At 46.1% G+C, this 23,186-nt stretch overlaps 1 protein-coding gene across 7 annotated transcripts in view; it reads right to left on the bottom strand.

Annotated features, from left to right (window-relative positions):
* Nucleotides 1–23,186, bottom strand: part of LOC137562977 (RING finger protein 24) — a 146,732-nt gene that overhangs the window by 11,059 nt on the left and 112,487 nt on the right. For 6 of the 7 annotated variants that reach the window (XM_068274867.1, XM_068274884.1, XM_068274901.1 and 3 more), the window contains 3 exons: nt 15,634–15,783; nt 10,604–10,646; nt 7,612–7,653 (listed from right to left, as the gene is read on the bottom strand). In XM_068274867.1, the coding sequence (XP_068130968.1) occupies nt 7,612–7,653; nt 10,604–10,646; nt 15,634–15,783 (235 nt within the window). Of the gene's footprint in view, nt 1–7,611; nt 7,654–10,603; nt 10,647–15,633; nt 15,784–16,773; nt 16,837–23,186 lie in introns of those variants that run through there. The other variant, XM_068274909.1, reaches the window with a different exon arrangement.

Here is a 23,186-nt window from a genome sequence, read left to right as displayed (position 1 = left end):
ATACTAGCATTCTGTTTTCTTCAGCTCTATGAATGTGTATAAACTCTGTGATCTCTCTGCGTATCTTCTCATCTGCTCCAATGACATCCAACCAAAATGGGTTAAATTTCATAGTCTGGGCGGGGGGGGGGGGGGGGGGGGGGGGTTCCCCATTGTATAGAGAGCTGAATAGGGGAATGGTCAGAGACCAAGCGGGGTAATAGCTTAATTTGTGATACCAGTGGGAGCAGATGAGGTGACGCCAATACAAAGTCAATACGCGATAGGGTACGGTATGTAGCTGAGGAACAAGTATAACCTGGCTCCCCAGGGTGGAAATGGGTCCATACATCTAGCATATTTATTTCATTTAGAAATAAAGAGAAGGAGGTTTCTTTATCTATTTGTGGAGGGAACCTGTCATGTTTTGGATTTTTGACTGAGTTAAAGTCCCCCATCCATATTACGGGGATCCCAGGGTATCACATTGTGAAGGAAAGTCCCTCTTTAAGAAGGGTAACCGAGTATGGAGGGGGACATAATATACCAGTAAGAGAAGAGGCAAACACGCTATAGTGCAATTGAGAAAAATGAATCTACCCATTGGGTCAATTTGAGATGCAATAAGTTGGAACTGAAGTCTCTTATTGATTAGGATTGATACTCCCCGTGAGGTCTGAGAAAATGTAGAATGGTACACCCATCCCCTTCGAAGACTTAAAGTTTTAGTGCCTGACAAATGTGTCTCCTGAAGAGCCCCTATGTCAGGTTTTTGTTTGTAGAGATAGGATAGCAGTGTTTGTCTCTTAATCTTATCGTTCACTCCTCGTACATTCCATGTAATTAAGGTTAGCTGAGATGCCATTTGGACAGTGTATCCAAGTAATTTACAATGTTCTACATCCTTATAAAAATAACATATGTTCATTCTATAGCTACACGTATATTGCTGAATTGCACCAGTTTCAGTAGTTACTATAAGTATATCCCAATACCCACCCTGCCCTTCCTTTAAAACGAGGAGGGCTTTATCCCAAAACCCAATAACATATAACCAGCTAACATAGAAGCTATAACCTAACTCCAAGTAGTAGCTGAGGAGATAACACAACAGAAGGACAAGGTAGAAACACATTAGTGCTAAAGATGGAAGTTGCACTTGAGATCTGGGGAGAGGGGGTCCGTGCTCCAAAAGGGGAATGGCAGGGAATGGCTTATTCCGTCCGGCACCCGGCCAGTTACTAAAGTCAGTGTATGATATATACCCAAGTCCCAGAGATGTCCCGCATTCACATCCATTATGCTATGTCGCAATGCACTGACAGCAACCAGGTATTGGAAGGGGGAAAAGGGTTGAAAAGGAAAGATGAAGGGAGGGAAGTGGGAGAAAGGGATTAGGACGGGGGGTTGGGGGGGGGGGGATTGGGGATGGAAAGAAGAAGGATGGCAGGGTAAGGGGATACAGTGCAGAGATATCAGCTGTCGGTTACTGACATAATGGAGAAAAAGACGTTAACCCATGTAAAACATAATAAAGCAGCAGTAGCTGATAATGATGCGCAACATTGTGGTTGCTATTCACTGAACAGGCCTCCTTTTTGAGTCCTTGATATAGCAGGGTCTGAGGTACAGCAGTTCTGATTGCCGTAAAGTCCTCGGCATCTTCAGTAGCCTGTGTGGATATCCAGGTATGTGCATATAAGTTTACATTTCAGAAGGATGCTGCATAGGCAGATAGGTAAGGCCGCTGCTGGTATAGTAAAAGTAAGTGCGTCACTTAGCAGGACAGGCATTTTGCGGAGAGTAGTTGAGACTTTAAGGCCTTGGCCTCCATATTGGCAAGGTTCAGCAAGGCAACGCAAGTGGAAGACTAGGCCTGTTCACTACTATCAGGGCAAAGGGTCTCTTGTGAGGTGTAAAGTGAAAGTTACTCACTGTTCAGGCGATCTTGGAGGAGACTGGCGAGCGCGAGGGCTTCGCGGCCTAGCTTCGAGCCAGTTAAATACCTCTTGCGGAACTGCAAAAAACTGGGTGCGGTCTCCTTCTTCCACCCGCAGCCTGGCGGGATACATCATGGAATATGGTATGTGTAAATCTCGGAGGCGCTTTTTAGCTGCTGTAAATAATGCACGTTGCTTCTGGACTTCGAGGGAGAAGTCGGGGTAAAAGGAAATTCTGGCATTTTGATAGGTGATTTCCCCTTTGTTCCTTGCTGCCCGGAGGATGGTATCTCTGTCACGGTAGTTGAGAACTTTGAAGATAAAGTTGCGTGGTGGGGCCCCGGGTGGGGATATCTTAGGTGAGATGCGATGCGCCCGTTCTATAATGAATACAGAAGAGAAAGTGTCTCTGCCAAATATGTCGGTCAGGAGTGTTTCGGCGAACAGCTCTGGATTGGGGCCTTCTACCTTTTCGGGGAGGCCTACGATTCTGATATTGGATCTGCGGTTCCTGTTTTCGAGGTCATCTTGTCTAGAGTGCAAGGTTTTGAGTTCCCGCTGCGTAGCTTGCATTGCTGGCTGCAGAGGCCTAGTGGATTCCTCTAGCGAACTTATACGGTCTTCCGCTTGGGTGACACGCGCTCTCAGGTTCTGCATGTCTTGCCTCACTAAAGAGACATCCGTGCGGACCTCTTCCAGTTTAACAGTTATGGCAGCAAGACTCGCCTGACATGCTGAGACCCCCTCCAAGAGCTGCTCGAGCGGGCTTGATTGTGGTGGTGGTAGTGACTGGGAGGATTCATCTTCCGAAAGGTTATCAGGAGTGCCTGAGACACTGGGTGCGTCGGCGCCATCTTGGCTGGTATGCTTGAATTGGCGGAGCTTCGCCGCCGCTTCTGTGGCTCTGCGAGTCATGACCGGGGAGAAGGGCTGTGGGTTGCGGGGATTCTTAGTTGTATCCTGGGTGGTATTAAGGGCAGCCAGGGTGCCGGCGAATATCTTTAAAACGGGTTTAAGCACGGAGCCTCTCCGAAGTGCGTCTCTACCTCATGAGCTTCCGGTCACGCCCCCTACAAGTGAACATCTTGATTTGTGCTGTCACAAGTGTTGGTAACACTTAGCCGAGAAGATGAAAATTCGGCACAGCTGAGGTCTATCTGTGGAGAAGATGGCAGATCCCATACGGACTGGGGGCCATAGGAACAGCACCCCGTGGGTAAGTAATACTGATTCCCCCCCCCCCCCCCCAATGGCACACTACATTACAAACATCTCTTATGGGTAGACCATTTAAGAATAGCTCGGGCTATGCAGCGCAGCAGGATTTCTCAGGCCCTGCTGGGCCGATTTGCTAAATTTTTTTTTTATTGCCCGATCACCGATTTTTATGCCCGATCGCCGCCGCTCTGATTCGCCGCTACCTGCCGCGCACCACCCCCCCAGACCCCATGTGCAGCCTGGCCAATCAGTGCCAGGCAGCGCTGAGGGGTGGATCAGGACTCCCTCTGACGTCACGACGTCATCCCGGCCGTCGCCATGGCGATGGTGGAAGCCTAAACGGAAATCCCGTTCAGAACGGAATTTCCTGATGGGCCTGATCGCCGGAGGCAATATGAGGGGGTGGGGGGATGCCGCAGCTCAGCGGCTGTCATGTAGCTAGCGCTAGGCTAGCTACATGATTAAAAAAAAAAAATTAAAATAGTGCTGCGCTGCCCCCTGGAGGTTTTAATTGACCGCCAGGAGGTTTAAAGAGGAACTGTAGTGAAAACAATATAATTGCTTATTTTTTGCAAAATCCATTTATAGATGATTTAGTCAGTGTTTGCCCATTGTAAAATCTTTCCTCTCCCCGATTTACATTCTGAAATGTATCACAGGAAGTAACAGCTTTAGTCCTGCCAGGTGATCTAACACGGAATGTTCGTTACTGAGAGTTCTATGCACAGAGGGAGATATTGCTTGCTTGGCAGTTAGAAAAAGCTGTTATCTCCCACAATGCAACGAGGTTCACAAACAGCAACCTGTCAGGGCCATGGTAGTGACATCACACTGTGGGAGGGGTTTCACCACTATATCAGCCATGCAGATGTTCCTGATGATCAGTTTGTGAAAAGGTAACGATTTCTGGTGGGAAAGGGGGTATCAGCTATTGATTGGGATGAAGTTCAATCCTGTGATAAAGTGCCTCTTAAAATGTCTAGGCATAAAACTGTCCAGAATAACTGCACAATTCCGTGTACAGATATGCACTGAGGGGCGGAATTATAGGGGAGCAGGACCTGCAGCTGCAGAGGGACCCAGGGGTGTGGGATCCCCAACTACTAACCTACCCTCCCTCTGATGCTTCAGATCAGGTGTTGTGTGGCTACACTTGTTATGGGTGTGAAGATTACGATGCCCACACTTGTTATATGACCCTTGTAAGATGAGCCCCAAGGCTGTGAGGGTCACCAAGGGGAGGCAAGGGGAAGTTTGTGAACATTAAATGGGGCCAATCAGTGTTACAGGAGGAGGGGCCTCATGATTTGTAGTTACGTATGTACTGTTTTATTTGCTCCATTACTATCTACATTAGTGTATCTATCCTCCTTCTGCTATAAATGACTTTTTTTTTTTTAGATATCCCAGTTTTATTTTATGTTTAAACCTACTTTTTACGGTTTTATAGTTTTTGCTCAATGACACATTCATTGACGTATCCCAGAGCTAAAATCTATAAACTATTAACCCGTTTTATCCATTTCCTTCTCTCAAAAGCCATTTGCTAGAAAAATGTTTTATGGTTGTAATTCCTAACCAGTGAGGGTTACACTGTAGTCCAGATTCACACAAACTGTCATTTGCATACCTGATGATTAACCCTTTCAGACAGAGAAAGAAAAAAAAAGGAATACAGCATCGATATTCGTGTGCTAGGCACTGTACTGTACATACATATACATACATACATGTCTATCTCATGTCACCTTGGGTATCCTTTAAGAGATAGTGGGCTTGATTCACAAAAGAGTGCTAACTGTTAGCACGGCCGTTTTCGCGTGAATATTCGAACTGCGCGCGACCGCGAATTTTCGCACGAAATGATAACGTTTTCGCGCGCAAACGCGAATTTTAGCGCAAAACAATATAGATTTTGCGGGAAAATTCACGTTTGCACGCGAAAACGTTATTGTTTCGCGCGAAAACGGCCGTGCTAACAGTTAGCACTCTTTTGTGAATCAAGCCCATTGCGTGCAAGAAAGAGTTTGCATTTCCTGGCGACACAAGTATGCACCCTCCCTTAATGTCTGCAGAATGAGGGCACGGACGCTGTATTTGCCTACCCTGACTGAAGCACGATCCCCCCACAGCTAGCATGGCTGTCAGGGGTCCACACAAGCAGCCCCCTAAGCTGGAATGTGATTGTTAGCGGCAGACCTGGCAGCGCAATCTTCCCAGTCACACAGCAGACCTGCTGGAGACGGAACATGAGAAGAAAAGCCACAATAGAGAAAAAGAGGAGAAATTTCATCGCTCCAGTGCCTGCTGTGAGAACATTCTATGTGCTGTGAGGTGGCCGGAGTACAGAACAAGAGCTATTGATGTGCTGAGGCCTGCTGCACCACCGCGGACAAGATCCTTACACAGTTGGCTGGCTTCCTGGAAGGAAAGGCTAAAAGCAATATACAGTAGATTTCTGGCCAGCAGACCAGAGGCCGACAGGCTGCCAGCGGAAAACAAGAGTTATCCAATCTATGAACAGCGTACAAACCTAACATAAACCATCCCAACAACATCGTGCTGTGTGAGGAGCCGTCACATACTCAATATATACTGCTTCCACAATAATTATAAGACATTTTTAAATGGCAAAATTACAAATGATTTGAGTGCCTTTTTGAATGGCCTAGACACAGTCCTGTGACAGCAGAATACTTGGTCTACCAGCTACGGACTGTCAGCCAAGGTCAGACACACAGGTGGTCTGTGCCACGCCCCCTCCCATAAAGCCCTACGGGGTCACACTTCTCTTTTAAGCCCCATCAACACGATACGATTCTTTGTACGATTCAATTACGATTCTATTTACAATCCGATTAAATCCAACATGTCCGATCGGGATTCGATTCAATTCGATTTTGCCATTGCAAAACAATAGCAAATCGAATTGAATCGAATCCCGATCGGACATGTCGGATTTAATCGGATCGTAAATCGAATCGTACAAAGAATCGTATCGTGTAGATTGGGCTTTAGGATACAGTGGTACAGTATACTCAGATAACTCATGGTGACTCAGAACCACTAGGCGAGTATAAAAGGGCTAAGAGAGACAGAAAAGCCCTCTCTTAGGCCCGGTTCACATTAGCGGTCGCCATCCGGAATCGCCGTGCCGGAGCCGGACCGCATGCAGAACGGACGGAACCAACGCACGGCATAGCAATGAAAGCCTATGCGTCCGTTCACATGCGTCCGTTTCGTCCGGACCGGATCCGGACTCCGGCATAAGACCCAACATGCGCTATTTTTTGGTCCGGCTCCTCCGGCAGCCGTATCCGGAGCGGAGCCGGACTGCACCATCCGGCCAATACAAACCAATGAGAACCGGAGAGCGCACAACACACTGGCTAAAAATCCGGATGTTCTACCCCACTTCCTATGCGTATTGAAGCGGCGATTTTGGATGGGGACACATGGGCAAGCATTTTGGAGTGGAGCAGCAGTGACTTTAAACGTGCTGGAGATGTTGGCAGTATGTCGGAGGTGGAGGTGAGTGCTAAACAGCGGAGGGCCTGATTCCACAGGTCCACCTTCTGCTGACCTCCCAGACCCCAACATTTTTATTCTATTTCTACTATCTTTTGCCAAACGGATCCAGATCGCATCCTGATGAACACCTGATGCAACCTGACCGGATCCGAATCAGAACCATACGGTTCCGATCCGGATCCGGTCAGGTCATCCGGTCCGTTTGGCAGAGAACCGCAAGTGTGAACCGGGCCTTACTAAAGAGAAATGCTGAATATAATTTTGCCTTCTTTATTTGCAATAATTCAGCAGAACTTTATACCAAGGATTGAACTTCATCCCAATCAGTAGCCGATACCCCCTTTCCCAAGAGAAATCTTTACCCTTTCTCAAATAGATCATCTGGGGATCTGTGTGGCTGATATTGTGATGAAACCCCTCCCATAGTGTGATGTCATGGCCATGGTCCTGACAGTTTACGGTGTGTGAACCTTGTTGCACTGTGGAAAATAACGTCTTTTTTTTTAACTGCCAAGCAACATATCATGTTATTTTCACTACAGTTCCTCTCCACGTTTCCCATGATGCATCACTCCTGAATATGAAAATCATCTTTATGCCCCTAAAGGCAGGCACACATCCAGAATAGAGCCATATCAATCCATGCCATGCACTGATGAAGACCAGAAAGTCTGAAACAGGCTGCATGCATGTTGGGTTGATGTGGCTCTGTAATGTATAAGCTATAGGCTCACTATGCAGCAGCAGTTCTGGATGTGTGCCTGGCTTCAGGGCATAAAGAGATGATTTGCATATTCAGGGGTGATGCATTGTGGGAAACCACAGTTGCTCACTTACAGCTGGATTTATCGCAAACACCTGTTTTAGGAAGGCAGAATGACATTCAGTATACAGTACAGGATTTATAGGCACTCAGTAGAAAAAGTAAACACTTAACACTCACCTCATAAAGATTCAGTTCTTTTACTTTCTCTTTCAAAATGACCTGAAAGAAATAACATAGTTTATGTAGTCTGGGTTACGGCCAATGCTCTCTAATTGGCAAACAGTACAATGTAACCTGCTACACCTGCAAGAGATTTCCCTTTTACATGATGTACTCAATCGCTGTCATTTACAACAGCGGGGCCCACATGCAAGTCACTTTTTTTCCTGACTTTTCTCCTGGGTGAGATTTTTAAATTTGTCAATAAAATGCATTTTAAAGAGTCTGAAGCGAGAATAAATCTCGCTTCAGACCTCATAGATAGCAGGGGCATGTGTGCCCCTGCTAAACCGCCGCTATCCCGCGGCTTAACGGGGGTCTCTTCACCCCCAAATCCCCTCGGTGCAGCGCTTCCTGGTTGGGGCAGGGCTAACCGCCGCAGCCCTGCCCCACGCGCATCTGTCAGTGCGTATCTCCACCTCTCCCCCGCCCCTCTCAGTCTTCCTTCACTGAGAGGGGCGGGGGAGAGGCGGCGATGCGCGTCTGATAGACGGCGCTGAGAGGCAGGGCTGCAGCCGTTAGCCCTGCCTCTAGGAAGAGAAAATATACGACCAACTTTGCGACCAAGTCTTGCGGGGGTGGGTTTGGTGGTGAAGGGACCCCCGTTAAGCCGCGGGACGGGACAGCGGCGTTTTAGCAGGGGCACACATGCCCCTGCTAACTATGAGCTCTGAAGCGAGATTTATTCTCGCTTCAGAGTCTCTTTAAGCCATCAGAAGCAAGAAAATACTCAAAATGATTTTGATAGTCCTTTTTCATTTACGTTTTGGTACTTTTTTTAGTTGAAAAGTGTTGGAAAGTTATTTAGGAAAACTCAGGTGAAAAGGTGAATTGCATATGACCCTATATATGTGCTGTGGGTCGCTCACTAATCTATGAGGCCTTGCTCACATTGCATTCGGCTCGCGTGTCCGTCCGCGGAGCGTTTTTTTTCTTTTTTAGGAGTCTAAGCATGTTTTTCCCAGCGGTTTTGTAATTCGCTCCCTGAAGCAAATCAGGAAGTGAACTATTTGACCTGAAAAAGAATAAATACAATGTATTTATTCTTAAAAATGCGTTTTGCGTTTCTCCTATACCTTCCACTGAGGCGGAATTGCCTAAGAAATGGTACAGACACTGCTTTACTGAACGGACAGCGCATGACCTGTGCGGATATGAACCTTCTCATAGACATTCATTGTCCACGCGGTCGGGGGGCAATTTTAAAAATCACCCCGTGTAAAAAACAGAAAAGCCTGCAGTGTGAACAAGCCCTGAATGAGCGCAGCGTGCCAATCTGTCCTCCGCTCTCGCTTGTTTGTCGCCTGTTGCCCTCCTCATCCCCACACGCAGCATATCTGTACAGAAGTTACTTCCAGATCTGACAACCTAAAGGTACGGTAGCCATAGCGATGATGAGCAGATTCGACCAAGAGACAAAGCTCTCTCTGATCCAATGTGATTAGAGAGAGATCTGTCGGCTGTCGATACACCGCAGGCCAATTCCTGATGGATTTCAGCATGAGATCTCACAGAAATCGGCCTTGTGACACTGCATCCTTTGCTCTGATGAAGGGATTGTACTGGGGGTTTTGTTGCTTGTCCCAATAACACCCGTCCTTACTGCCGCGTCCCCGATAGATGGCAACAGCCCGACATCTTGCAGCAAGTTCGATTGACATGCTCATTACAAAATTTGATCATATAGGTTACCGGGAATTCGACCCCAATACAATCCCCCATGGCCAATAGATCGAAAATGACCATTATTGGGAACCTTTACTGTAAGTGACAACCACAAAAGGAAAAAAGAATATTTATAGTGCACTGAAATGTACATCTTATATGTATGTGTTTACATAGGTTTTAAAGGTAACCTTAACTGAGAGGGATATGGATTTTTCCTTTTAAAATAATACCAGTTGCCTGAATCTCCTGCTGATCCTGTCTCTAATACCTTTTAGCCACAGCCCCTGAACAAGCATGCACATCACTTGCTCTGACTGAAGTCAGACTGGATTAGCTGCATGCTTGTTTCAGGTGTGTCATTCAGCAACTATTGCAGCCAAAGAGATCAGCAGGACTGACAAGCAACTGACATTGTTTAAAAGGAAACATCCATATCCCTCTCAGTTAAGGTTCCCTTCAAAAGTCACCTGAAGTGAGAGGGATATGGAGGCCGCCATATTTATTTCATTTTAAAGAAAACTTGACCTGAAAATTAAAAGTCAAAAAAAGCATACACAAGTCATACTTACCTTCCATGTAGTCTACTCCTCAGTGTCTTTCTCCTGTCCCGCGTCCTGTTTGTTCACTGTGATCAAGGGAATTTTCCGTCCTCCATTTTGAAAATGGGCATTACCCATAACAGCTTTCTGGTCAGCACACAGTTAAACTGTAACATCGCCCACTTGAGCCATAGGGAAACATGGACATTACCTGGTACATCAGTTTTCCTATCAGCTATAACTGACAGCAACTGATACTTTACTGACAGCAACTGACATATTTCAGTTCAGACAAAATGTTGTCAGAACTGGAAGGGATTATTGTCAGAAGAAAATGGTGAGCTTCTGAGAGGAACTGATGGCAAGGTAACTATTTCATGTTCATTTGAAGTTACCTCATGTGTTTATTTTAAATATTTTTACTCAGTACAGGTTCTCTTTAAGCAATGCCGGTTGCCTGGCTGAACTGCTGAACCTCTGCCTCAAATACATTTAGCCATAGACCCTGAACAAGCATGAAGATCACAGGTTTCAGAATAATGTCTGACTGAATTAGCTGCAAGGTTGTTTCTGGTGCGATGCAGCCACTACTGCAGCCAAATAGACCAGCAGGATAGCCAGGCAACTGGTATTATCCAAAAGGAAATAAATATGGCAGCTTCCACATACCTCTCGCTTCTGGTTCCCTGTACATCTTACAAAATGTTTGCAATGGTCCATTAAGTCACACAGAAGGGTCTCACCTGCTTATAGGCATACAGTTCTTTCCGCGCCTGATGCCGTAACCTGCAGGGGGAGAGGAAGGAGCAGTCAGTGGCATTCAGGAAATCACAGCGTCAGTAAATACAGTTCATGAGCAAAGAGTCATAACAGAAGGACCATCAATACAGGTCAAGTGCGGCTAATAAGGCCACGGTCAGGTCATCCTCATTATCAGCTGACAGGAACGAGCGCACACTGCTGGATTATCATATCCTGTCTGAGGGGAGCTACTATGACAGGCATATATTGATTACTCATTATGTGTAATCCAATGAGGGCGTCACACATATCCACTGTCATCATGAACTCTGTGGCCTCCTCAGATTCCAGGCTAAGTTCAGTGAGAAGCATCATTGTCAATATCGGAAAACAAGAGCTCTGCAGGGAGAATACTATCAGGATACACCGCTACTGTATTAAACATCGCAAAGCCTTCACACTTCCTCTTCCTGTTGTACAGGGAACCCTGTGAGAGGGATACGGAGGCTGCTATATTTAATGCCTTTTAAACGATTCAAGTTGCCTGGCTGTCCTGTGTCTCTAGTAGGTTTAGCCATAGACCCTGAACAAGCATTCAGATCAGGTGCTCTGACTCAAGTATGACTGAATTAACCAAATGCTGATCTCAGGGTTGGGACTCGGACACTACTGATGCCAGAAGATCAACAAGACTGCCAGGCAACTGGTATTGTTTAAAAAGAAATGAATACAGCAGCCTCCACTGCCCTGGAGAAAACCTGAAAGCAGGGTCTGCAGAAAGTCACACAATAAGGTGTGTAGTAACTAGAAAATCAAGGGAGGAGGAGTTTCAGGATATGTGTCTTAGAAAGTAGAAGCTGATTGATTCGTTGATTTTTAAAAAATAATGTACTGACATAGTTCTCCTATATAAATTATCCGCATCCTGGCTGTAGATATTAAAATGCCTGTGAAGAGGCAAGCACACTCCAGGTGAAACTAGAAAAAAATTAGAATATTGTGCAAAACCAGTTATTTCAATAATTCAACTTAAAAGGTAAAATTAGTACATGAAATAGGAGCCCTTTGCAGGTGTTTTGGGTTAATTAGCTGATTAGAGTCTGACAATTTGAGCCGAGAATATTGAACATTTCACAATAGTCTAATGGTCTGAGATTTTGATGTTCCCATAAGCTGTAAGCCAGATTCATCATCATTATAACATATAAAGGCTTGAAAAATCTCACTTTGCATGTAATGACTAATTCATATATTAGTTTCACCTGTTAAGTTGAATTACTAAAATAAATGGACTTTTGCACTATATTCTAATTTTTCTAGTTTCGCCTGTAGCTTTATTTAGTACTGTAAGGACTTCCAAGGCTGGAAAACTGAAGCATTTGAGTGATCAAACTAACCAGGATTTTCTTTTCTTAATTTTCTGTTAGAGGATTTTTAGATTTCCTGTTAGGGGGTTTGCTCCTTTTGCATGGTTTGGAATAAGGCATATCTACCAACGACTGTGGGCAAGCGTGTGTATGGAGCATTTTTATCACACTACTAGGCAGAGCAGGGATGCTGTCACGAGTAGATTCGAGTGGCCTAAGCACTCGAACTCGTGATTCAAATGAGCAATAATTAATGCAGGTGAGGAGCGGGACATAAGGGGTTATTTACCCATAAGGCTGCGTGCTCCCTGCGCTCCAAATAGGATCCACACGCGTCCTATTCTTTGCGTTACAAGCCTCGCTGCAGGCACTGCGGGCACTTCCTCCTTCAAGCCGGAAGAAGTGCCTGCAGCGAGGCTTGTAACGCAAAGAATAGGACGCGTGTGGATCCTATTTGGAGCGCAGGGAGCACGCAGCCTTATGGGTAAATAACCCCTTATGTCCCGCTCCTCACCTGCATTAATTATTGCTCATTTGAATCACGAGTTCGAGTGCTTAGGCCACTCGAATCTACTCGTGACAGCATCCCTGAGGCAGAGTAGTGAGGCAGAGGCTGCAAACCAGGGGTCTCAAACTCAATTTACCTGGGGGGCCGCAGGAAGCAAAGTCAGGATGAGGCTGGGCCGCATAAGGAATTTCACAATCGCGGCGCATCGCCGCCTCTGCCCGCCCCTCTCACTCTTCCTTCACAGAGAGGGGCGGGGAGAGGCGGCGATCCGTGCAGCGATTGGCGTCAGGAGGGGCAGAGCTGAAGCTGAAAGCTCTGCCCCTTCGAGGAAATGGTGGCGGATTGCCCCCCCCGGGCGATTTGGGGGCTCTGCAGCCCTCGTTTAGCAGCAGGGATGCGGCGGATTACTTGGGAGCACTGAAGCGAACTATAAGGAAGCTTTTGCCAGCGAGGGCCACAAAATATTGTATCGAGGGCCGCAAATGGCCCGCGAGTTTGAAACCCCTGCCGTAAACAATCATGCATGGATGTTTGTGGCCGCCAGTGTGAAACCAGCCTAAATCATAACAGAAGTCACTTCTGCTGATCCCCGCAGAAAGGCAAGCTTCAGTCCGTTCTGGATTTAGGACCAGGAAGTGGCCATGCATCCCACTTTGCTTTTACTTCTGCACTGAACCTTGATTTTGACTTGTGTCTTTAGTCTGCTACCTTTTTTGATTTTTTTTAAATTATACTTTAAAGGAAACCTAATCTGAATTAAAAACAAAAAACAAAAACAAAAAAACCCCACAAGTTTAACTTACCTGAGGCCTCCAGCAGGCCCCAGCAGCTGCCCTGTGTGCCTCCAGTCCCCGGCAGGGACCCTATTCCGGCCGCATGGCGAGTTGACAGGCCACTGCACATGCCCAGCCATGGCCACGCTTGCCCTTGATCACGCTCCCATTGTCAGTAGCATTTGGCACATGCGCAGAGCGTCCATGGGAGAGCGATCAGGAGGCGCGCAGTCTGGGGTCGCGCATCAACACGAAAGTAGGGCGCTGCGGGAAACCTGAGGATCGTTCAGCGACGGCGCAGGCACAGGGTGGCTGCAGGGGTCTGGTAGAAGCCCCGGTTAAGGTCCTTTTTTAAGGTTAATGTTAAAGGGACACTTAAGTCAAACAAAAAAAATGAGTTTTACTCACCTAGGGCTTCCAATAGCCCCCTGCAGCTCTCCGGTGCCTTCGCCGTCTCCCTCCGATCCTCCTGGCCCCGCCGACAGCCACTTCCTGTTTCGGTGACAGGAGCTGACAGGCTGGGGACATGAGTGATTCTTCGCGTTCCCAGACACATTAGCACCCTCTATGCTGCTATAGGGTATATGATATATGCTATAGCAGCATAGATGGTGCTATTGTGGCCAGGAACGCGAAGAATCACTCGCGTCCCCAGCCTGTCAGCTCCTGTCACCGAAACAGGAAGTGGCTGCCGGCGGGGCCAAGAGGATCGGAGGGAGACGGGGAAGGCACCGGACAGCTGCGGGGGGCTATTGGAAGCCCCAGGTGAGTAAAACACTTTTTTTTTTTTTTTTTTTTTTTTTACTTAAGTGTCCCTTTAAGCACACCAGAACTGAGCAGAATATGGAGGCTGACATACTTCTTTCCTTTTAAACAATACAGGTTGCCTGGCTGTCTTGCTGCACCTCTACCTCTACTGCTTTTAGCCACAGACCCTGAACAACCATGTTTCTGTTCGAAGTCTGACTGAATTAGCCGCATGCTTGTTTCAGGTGTATGATTCAGACACTACTACAGCCAGAATGATCAGCAAGATAGCCAGGCAACTAGTATTGTTTAAAAGGAAACAAATATGGCAGCCACTATAAGCGTCTCAGTTCAGGTGTACTGTAAGTCATGCAAGGCTTCAATCTAATGAAAAAAGAAAACAGGCACCTGGTTTTTAAGCCTGATTAAAGAATAAAACGGTAATTAAGAGATGGGACAATGGGAACCCAAAAATCCACCCATCGATCCAACAAAGTCCCAAAACACCTGACACTGTGGTGCTTCTTTGTAAACGGCTGAAAGGGCCCTTTTCCACCAGCGCGTTTGCGCTGGCTGAATTGGAAAGACGCAAACCGCTAGCGATTTTACAATCGCTACGGTTTGCTTTTTAACATAGGAATCGCGGTAGGTCATTTCTACTACCGCGATTCGTTTTTTACGGGAACGCGAACGCGCGCCGGAGCGATATTTGCCGCGATTTTACTATGCAGTGCATAGCAAAATCGCGGCCGCAAACGTCGGGGAATCGCCGGTAATTGCGATTCAGCAATCGCTAGCGTTCAGCGTGAACGCTAGCGACTGCTAGTGGAAAAGGGCCCTGTTATCTGTATAGGAAACGTGCAACTATACCAGAATGTCTGGCTGACATGTATACGTTATAAATTCCTCAGGGCGATTCAAAGCAAACATGAAATATTGACATAATGACACACGCTCCGTCCCCTGCTGTCCACTTTCTGTTTTTGCAGCAGGTTTATTTTCTTACAGCTCAAGAGCAACAAAGCCTACAACATCTTGAAAGAAAGAGAAACTGATACAAAACATACTGTCCTGCTGGGAGTCAGCGTGAGGCCAGAGAAAATAGTTTACTAAAGGAAAAGATGGCCTCTGGGAAATGAGTGGCAGATAATCCCCTGCGCTCCTCAGCTGCGACGCCACGGGTTGTATGACGCTGTTCTGAGGTAAATATTAGGAGGTGTGTGAGAAGAGAACGAGCCACTGGACAGACCTAGCAGCCACTTGTCAGGACTACTGCAGGGCTTGGGTTACTCACCATACTGCTAGAATTTCAGCTAACCCCCCCCCCCCCCCCTAAAACAAATGTAAAGCCAGACTCCAGGCCACCTATACTGGTGGGAGGAGCCCTAGTCTCCCTACACTGGGGTCTACCTGGGTGGTACTTCTGAAGGGCTACTCAATGCTGGGAGGAGTCCCTCTGGCTACCAAAAACTGGTGTGTGGGGGGCATAAAAGGTTTTTTTTTCTGGTGGGTGGGACCAAGCCAAAACTTTGCTAAGGGGCCCCATGATTTCTATCTACACCCCTAGGTCAAGGTGCGCGGGTCACTAGACTGTGCAGCAACCTGGATAAAGAGAACCCCCCTCCACCCTGACCTACCGGATAAGATAGCAGCAGAAGAGCAGGCTCAGGATGAAGACGAAGATGGCCGTGCCAAACACCACAATGTAGATGTTGAGAGGCAGGTTCTGGAACCCGATATTAGGCATTCTGAAGCTGTAGTGCTGGAAGTCTGGGCTCATGGGTGTGCTGCAAAACAAAGACAGGGAGATGGATTAATGTATATTCCTCACAGTGTACCAAGCACTCTACATCAGCAGCTTGCTCACAATGTGCTCTCTACCCAGAGCAGGATCATCTACCAGGCAAGCTAGGCAGGTGCTTGGGGCCTAGAGGGTGTCCAGGGGCCCACCTGCCACCTTCTCTGACCTCTATTCACTTCAGCTTACTCTACTACCTTGCCTAGGGCCCTGTTACATCTTAATCTTTGACTCTGCCCTCTGTACACACACCTGAAAACAATTCATTGAAAGGGAAACTTAACTGAGAGGGATATGGATTTTTCCTTTTAAACAATACCAGTTGCCTGGCAGTCCTGCTGATCTCTTTGGCTGCAGTAGTGGCTGAATCACAGACCTGAAACAAGCATGCAGCTAATCCAGTCTGACTTCAGTCAGAGCACCTGATCTGCATGCTTGTTCAGGGGCTGTGGCTTAGAGTATTAGAGACACAGGATCAGCAGGAGAGTCAGGCAACTGGTATTATTTTAAAAGGAAAATCCACATCCTCAGTTTAGGTTCCCTTTAACAATTCCAAACATTTTTTGTTTCATTTTTAAGGACCACTATCGCGAAAAAAGTAGGCAGTTAAAATGACCGACAGAACAATTAACTGACAGAACTGGCATGTTTTGGGCCAGCCCATCTCCTCATGGTGGATTCTCAGGGCCCGTTTCCACTATCGCAAATCTGCATACGTTTTCTGCATGCAGATTCGCATAACCAATACAAGCGGATGGGCCTGAGCGTTTTTCTGTGCAGAAAAAAATCTGCACGGCAGAGCCATCAGAATTCGCATACGATTCACATACAATGTATTTAATAGGAAATTCGCATGCGGTTTTGGTATGCGAATTCGCATACGATTTCTCATAGAAACAATGGAAAAGCACACAGCCACTGCCATGGTTAAATTCATATACATAGTCATCCATGCTAAATCGTATGCAAATTTGCATACAAATTTTTTTTTTGCGGCGATCCCCATCGCACAAGTGGAATTGGGCCCTCAGGGTTTTCTTTGCTTTCAACAGCACTTCAACTGCCAAAATAGTAAGCTACCAGCCAGCCTCCCTACTCACGCCCACACTATTTTGTCAGGTAGACTTTGCAACTGCTGTTTAGGAAAAGATGTTGAAAACAAAGAAAACCCTGAGAATCCCCCATGAGGAGATGGACTGGCCCAAAACCTGTTGGTTCTGTCAGATTTTAACTACTTTTTTTCCCAATAGTGGTCCTATGGTAATGGGTTCACTTTTTTGCCTTTTTCCTCCTTAGAAAGTCAGTAATTTACCTCACAAGTCAGTCATTTCAGTTTTCCATGCGGTAACAGCCAAAGGCCTCTTTTACGCGATATGCTTAAAAAACCAATGCATTTTAACTTTCCACAGCAGTGCACTGTGAAAAAGCTTTCAGTTAAAAAGAGTGTAGTGTAAACTGAGCCATTGGGAAACATGGACATTACTTTGAAAATCAGTTGTCCTTTCAGTTATAACTGAAAGCAACTGATATAGTGTAAAAGGAACCTTAGGCCTGGTTCACCCATAAATTTGCACTATTTCCAGGCCAGTCCTGTCAGGTTTCTATGAGTTTTACCTGACTAGACAAGAAATGTACACCTTTTATGTGTAAACACACCCATGGAAACACTTGTAAGGCCTAGTGCACACCAGAGCGGTTCTGGAGCGTTTTCAAAAACCGCTGCCACCTGTGAAAACGCTTGGCTAATGTATTTCAATGGGATCGTGCACACCAGCGGTTTCAGGTTTTTAGCAAACCGCAAACGTGGCTCCTGCAGCATTTTTGCTGTTTGCAGATGCGTTTCTGCCTCAATGTGAAGTATAGGAAAAGCTCAAACCGTTCTGAAAAACGCTAGATCAGAGCAGGTTTCCAGGCGTTTTTGTTACAGAGGCTGTTCAGTAACAGCTTTACTGTAACAATATATGTAATCTGCTACACAAAAACGCTCCCAAACACCACTAGGCATGTTTAGAAAATCTCTCACAGGGCTGAACCAAACCGGAATTGTACAGATTTATGTGTGACCATAGTCATAGAAACACATACAAAACTGATGTCAACTATCAAAAACTGACAGGACAGGACTGAACACCTTTTTTTGTGTGTGAAACCAGCCTAAAGCTCAATACTCACCTGAAGATGAATCAGGGAACATCACAGAGATGGTTCCTGGTCTATCTTTCCACCCCCGGGAACATGGGATGTCGGTACGCTCGTTAGCACTGCGTATGCACCCCACATTGCGGAAACGATCGCTCGCTCAAAACAATCCCGACCGTCGGAAATATCTATGTGAAAATAGTGGTTACAGGACTTTAGTGAATCGACATGTCACTAAACGTTCGGTTTTCTGCTTTAGCGAACGCAGGAATGCTTTCTGAAATGAAGCCTTTCTGGCAGTCCTGTAAACTTTCATTTCCTGTATTATAGACTTCCAGGTGGCTGGAAATTTCCACTGGAGAGAGAAGGCTGGTAATTAGCTGAGGAAGAGGACAATGCAATCCGCCCAGGCAGCCGCTTCTCGCTCTACAGCTGGGAGTCTCTGTACAATGCACAGCAGCCCAGCCAGGAGCAATGTACAAGAGGCAGCCGCCCCAGAGAGGTGAGGAGAACCTGTATAAACACTACCAGTATTATTCAGCTTCAATACACAATACAGCCAAACTATACTGCACAGGTTTTACTAATGAGGCCCATTTCACAGCGAAGCGTTTCCATTGCATTGCCCTGCGGTAACGCTATGGCGATGAAAGTCTATGGGGCCGTAGGGTGCGTCGCAATGCACCAGAAGTGACGTTTTTTCGGCACCTTGCCAACCTAAGGGTAACAGCACGATGGGGACCAGCTTGCACAACGACGGACCGTAAACCAAGTCTATGGCACCGCGTATATTTTTAAAAATGTGTGCGGGAGCGTTGCACATTTGTGCGGCAGCGTATTTTTTCAATACATTTCCGTGCAATTTGTTTCTTTGGCCACAGGAAGTGAGCGCCTCACTTCCTGCTTGGCTTACGGCCAGAAACAGGGTTAACGAATATTAAGGCGGAAATCCCTGAAAGCTTTTATTACGTTGCGATGCAATCACCGGATTGTATTGCACCAGTAACGCAGGTCGGCAGTGTGAAACCGGCCTGATGCTGGGTAATGGCGTGAAATGCACATACTGCCGATGGGTACAACTGCCTTCCATACCATCAGAGAGACAAAAGGTCTAACAACATGGTGGTCAGTTTAAGAATTGTAAATTCCGGCATCTACGTTGCCCACTTATGACAAAGGTTCAGACTAGCGCTATAAGCTGGTGTTACCCCATTACTCTTGTTGCTGGGTGAGTAATTTAGGAACCCTTGTAAAAAATACAGAGGGTTCAATGGTGACATTCACACGAATGTTGGACGTAGTGTGATGGAAATCAGTATCGTGTTCGGGGGATACCACTGGTGGCATTTTGGGGCTGTACCACTGGGGTCTCTATACACAAAACAGCATTCTGGTAGCAGAACAGCATTCAAATAGTTAAACTCAGCTCTTCTTCAGTGGGAAGCTTATGTCGGGGGAGCTGAGGAGGGGATTACATTATCTTGTTTAGGTTTCTTTATCAGCCACAATTAGTAAACATTCCTAGCAGTGCTTCAGCTTGCAGGGATCACAGAAGGTAAAACAAGAGAGAAATCTCACTAGATACATTTTAAAATATAAATACAGCAGCTACGCAATAAAATGCAATGGCAGGTTTCAAGACAGATAAACTGTATTTTGGGAGCATGTAATTTGTAAACAGATAATATTACTTGTACACAAAACCAATATAGTAACTGTATGGGTAATAAAACGTAGGAAAACACTTTTTTATTAAATGTTTCGTGAAGAGTTTTTATCCCACTTTAGGAAGGAACTAAAATTTGTTTTCTCATTCGTCACTTATTCATGATAAAGTCGACAAAGTCTGTGTTTAACCACATCAAGTCCAGCGTTGTTAGAATAGATTGAAGTGAAACGATGCAAAAGTTTCTAGTTTTGCATAGTCTGATGTCTAAAGGTCGATCGTATCTTTTTACTTTAGCTCTGCTAATTCATTCCAACATTAGTTTCAACCGAGAAAGTAAATCGATAGAAATACGTACAATCGGACAAGTGTAAGGTATCCTTATCAATCAAAAGCATAGATTTTTTTTATGTAGACCTTGATCTATGCATCAATTGCAACAAAATAATCTTTGCCTGGTTTAATGGTGTATGGTGAGCTTTGGCAGACTAAAGTCAAAGCACAGCCACACCAGTGACTGCATGGAGTTTGTACTTACTCCTTGTCAGCGCTACAGAAACAGATGTTTATAGTTCTGGGCTTCTGGCCCTACAATTATTCTCTTCCTTTTTAGGAGAACGATACTTGCGGATACAGGCGAACGGCAGTCTCCTATGTGTTGTCACTCACGCACATTCCTATCCAGATGGAAATGTACACACACAAGACATTTGATCAGGGCTGGGGAGTTGGAGTCGAGGAGATGGATCAATTTTGGGTACCTGGAGTCGGAGGTTTCATAAAACTGAGTCAGAGTTGGACGATTTTTGTACCTACTCCACAATCCTGTACGCATTAGACTAACTTTTTCGGCCTAAGGGCCGGGTCAACATACTTCAGACTGCTGGGGGGGGGCGGAACATACATAAAATGATGTTGAAAAACATTACATTGAATCTAGGTATCGATTCCCCCCAATCATGCCCGGAGGAGAACTCCCAGCAGCAGCCATTCAGGCATGTGGCGCCCGGAGAAGGTCTTTGTGCACCAGACAGGGAAGCATACCCAGGTGACACGTCGTCCAGTTAGACAGCAGTGTCACCTGATGAACCTGATTGTAAGCCAGCGAATGACTGCTTGCCGGCTTTTACAGTATGTGGATGGGTGGTGCCAGCACTGCTATTCTATATGCGGGCCGCCAATATTTAAAAGTGTAGTGGGCCACATCTATAAGTTATACGTTTTAGGGGCCAGTGAAAAAGCCTCAGGGGGCTGCATTCAGCCCGTGGGCCGTAGTTTGAGGACCCCCAGACTAAGGAGTATGAGCAATTTTGGGTACCTGGAGTTGGAGGTTTCATAAACTGAGGAGTTGGAGTTGGATAATGTTTCTATCGACTCCACAGCCCTGCATTTGATAGGACTGAAAATCAGTCTAGCTGATCGGCAAACCAAGATATAAACAGAATGCTGGATCAATTTACCCATGCGTGATGCAAATAATTTACAGTTGATGCAGTATTATGCAAATTTTGTATGAAAACTTATGCAGTTTGAAAATGGACCAACCGAATTTTACCTCAGCAGGATTTGATTGTTTCACGTTCAAACTGCATACATTTGCATACAAAAATTGCATAATGCTTAATCAACTTGAAATTATTTGCATCTCATTGACCTCATTTACCTATACCTTAGCTGACTACCGGGATTTTGTCAAACTTGCACCTTCAGAGATCTTAGGGTGAACACACACATTCAATTTTGATTGGTTAATTTCATCCCTCCATATAGGAGGAGGGCCAACAGATTTTGGATACTATGAGCAGATTATGTAGGTACGCTCTCAGACTACATGGAATTGGTAAAATTGTCCATTAAAAGCTGAATGTGTGTACCTGGCTTTAAACTAGGCTTACAAACCGATATGCCAAACCAACCAATCACTCTGATTGATCAGATAGTGAACATTTTCCACCGCACTCAATCTCAGCTGAAATCTATGGAGCGTAGAACAATCTGCAAGCACAATATTGCTAGATGAAGTACAACACTAGTACAGCCATTGATCCCCTACTGCTCCTGACCCCCCCTCCACACACACACAGACAGACACACACACACACACACACACACACACACACACATTTTTCAGTGTGTGTCCGATCACACTTTTAGTGAATGGATTGGATTTGCTGGAGGTAACAAATCAAAGTGATCAAACCAATAAGACCAATTGATATGCGTGTGCCTATTATTAGGATGCACACAGATATCCATCAGAAATAAGATTTGACATGTCAGAAATTATCTATCGTACCATCTATTTGCCAAAATATTTAATGGTGTATTCCCAGCATTAGATTTTCAGAGATATCTGGAAGTATCTTATTTGCTCGAGCTTCTGTTTCTCAGACCAGGTCACAATAAACAAGTCTCTTCTGACTGCTGCCCTCCACACATATGTGCAATTTTACAAAGAATCGTCAACTGTCAACACACGTCTCCGCACTTTGATGCAGACATTTTCCCCGATACAATCTTACAGAGCAACAGTCAGACCTACACACAACTAATGTCTCCTCCGATACAATCTCACACAGCAACAGTCAGACCTACACACAGCTAATGTCTCCTCCAATACAATCTTACAGAGCAACAGTCAGACCTACACACAGCTAATGTCTCTTCCGATACAATCTCACACAGCAACAGTCAGACCTACACACAGCTAATGTCTCTTCCGATACAATCTTACAGAGCAACAGTCAGACCTACACACAACTAATGTCTCCTCCGATACAATCTCACACAGCAACAGTCAGACCTACACACAGCTAATGTCTCCTCCAATACAATCTTACAGAGCAACAGTCAGACCTACACACAGCTAATGTCTCCTCCGATACAATCTTACAGAGCAACAGTCAGACCTACACACAACTAATGTCTCCTCCGATACAATCTTACAGAGCAACAGTCAGACCTACACACAACCGCTCAATTACAAGAAAATGTATGCGTGCTCTACGCCAAGCTTAACCCTTTCAAGTCTAGCTGTGCAAATCTGGCTAAAATGGCTTATCATGAGACATGCTCATGCAGAAATGCATCTGCTTTCGCATGCCAAACTTTGCAGGGTCAAAAACCAATACCGCGAAGCGGTTGCCCTGCGGGAATTAGTTCATGCTATACAGCACTATCCAGGAGCGCCTCGGGGAGGCTTCCCATTGCCCCCATACAACCGGGGGGGCTGTGGGGCCCCAGGCTCTCTCACTGCCTAGGGACCACAGCAACACCCCGGAGGTGGAGGCTGGGTAGCGCAGACGACCCCCTCAAGCGTGGCCGGCGCCGGGGGGGGCCATCCGCACCCATCTCCCAAAAATTTAAAAACAGGCACTTACCTGAACGTCCATTGCGTTCTGCTGCTGCGCATCGACTCGGGGCACTGCATGGGAAAGGAGTGACGCATGGGTCACCCCGAGCTGTGGGGCTCAGGGCTGGCTCACACACATCACTCCAGAAGGGGGGGGAGGACAGGCACAGACAGCCCACTTATAGAGCAAGCCATCCACCACCTGCCTCCAAAGGACAGAATGCAAATATGCTCA

Source organism: Hyperolius riggenbachi, chromosome 1, assembly GCF_040937935.1.
Source record: "Hyperolius riggenbachi isolate aHypRig1 chromosome 1, aHypRig1.pri, whole genome shotgun sequence".
In the NCBI taxonomy this organism is placed as follows: domain Eukaryota; kingdom Metazoa; phylum Chordata; class Amphibia; order Anura; family Hyperoliidae; genus Hyperolius; species Hyperolius riggenbachi.
Note: the sequence above shows the minus strand (reverse complement) of the source record. Positions and strands in the feature narration are given on the sequence as shown.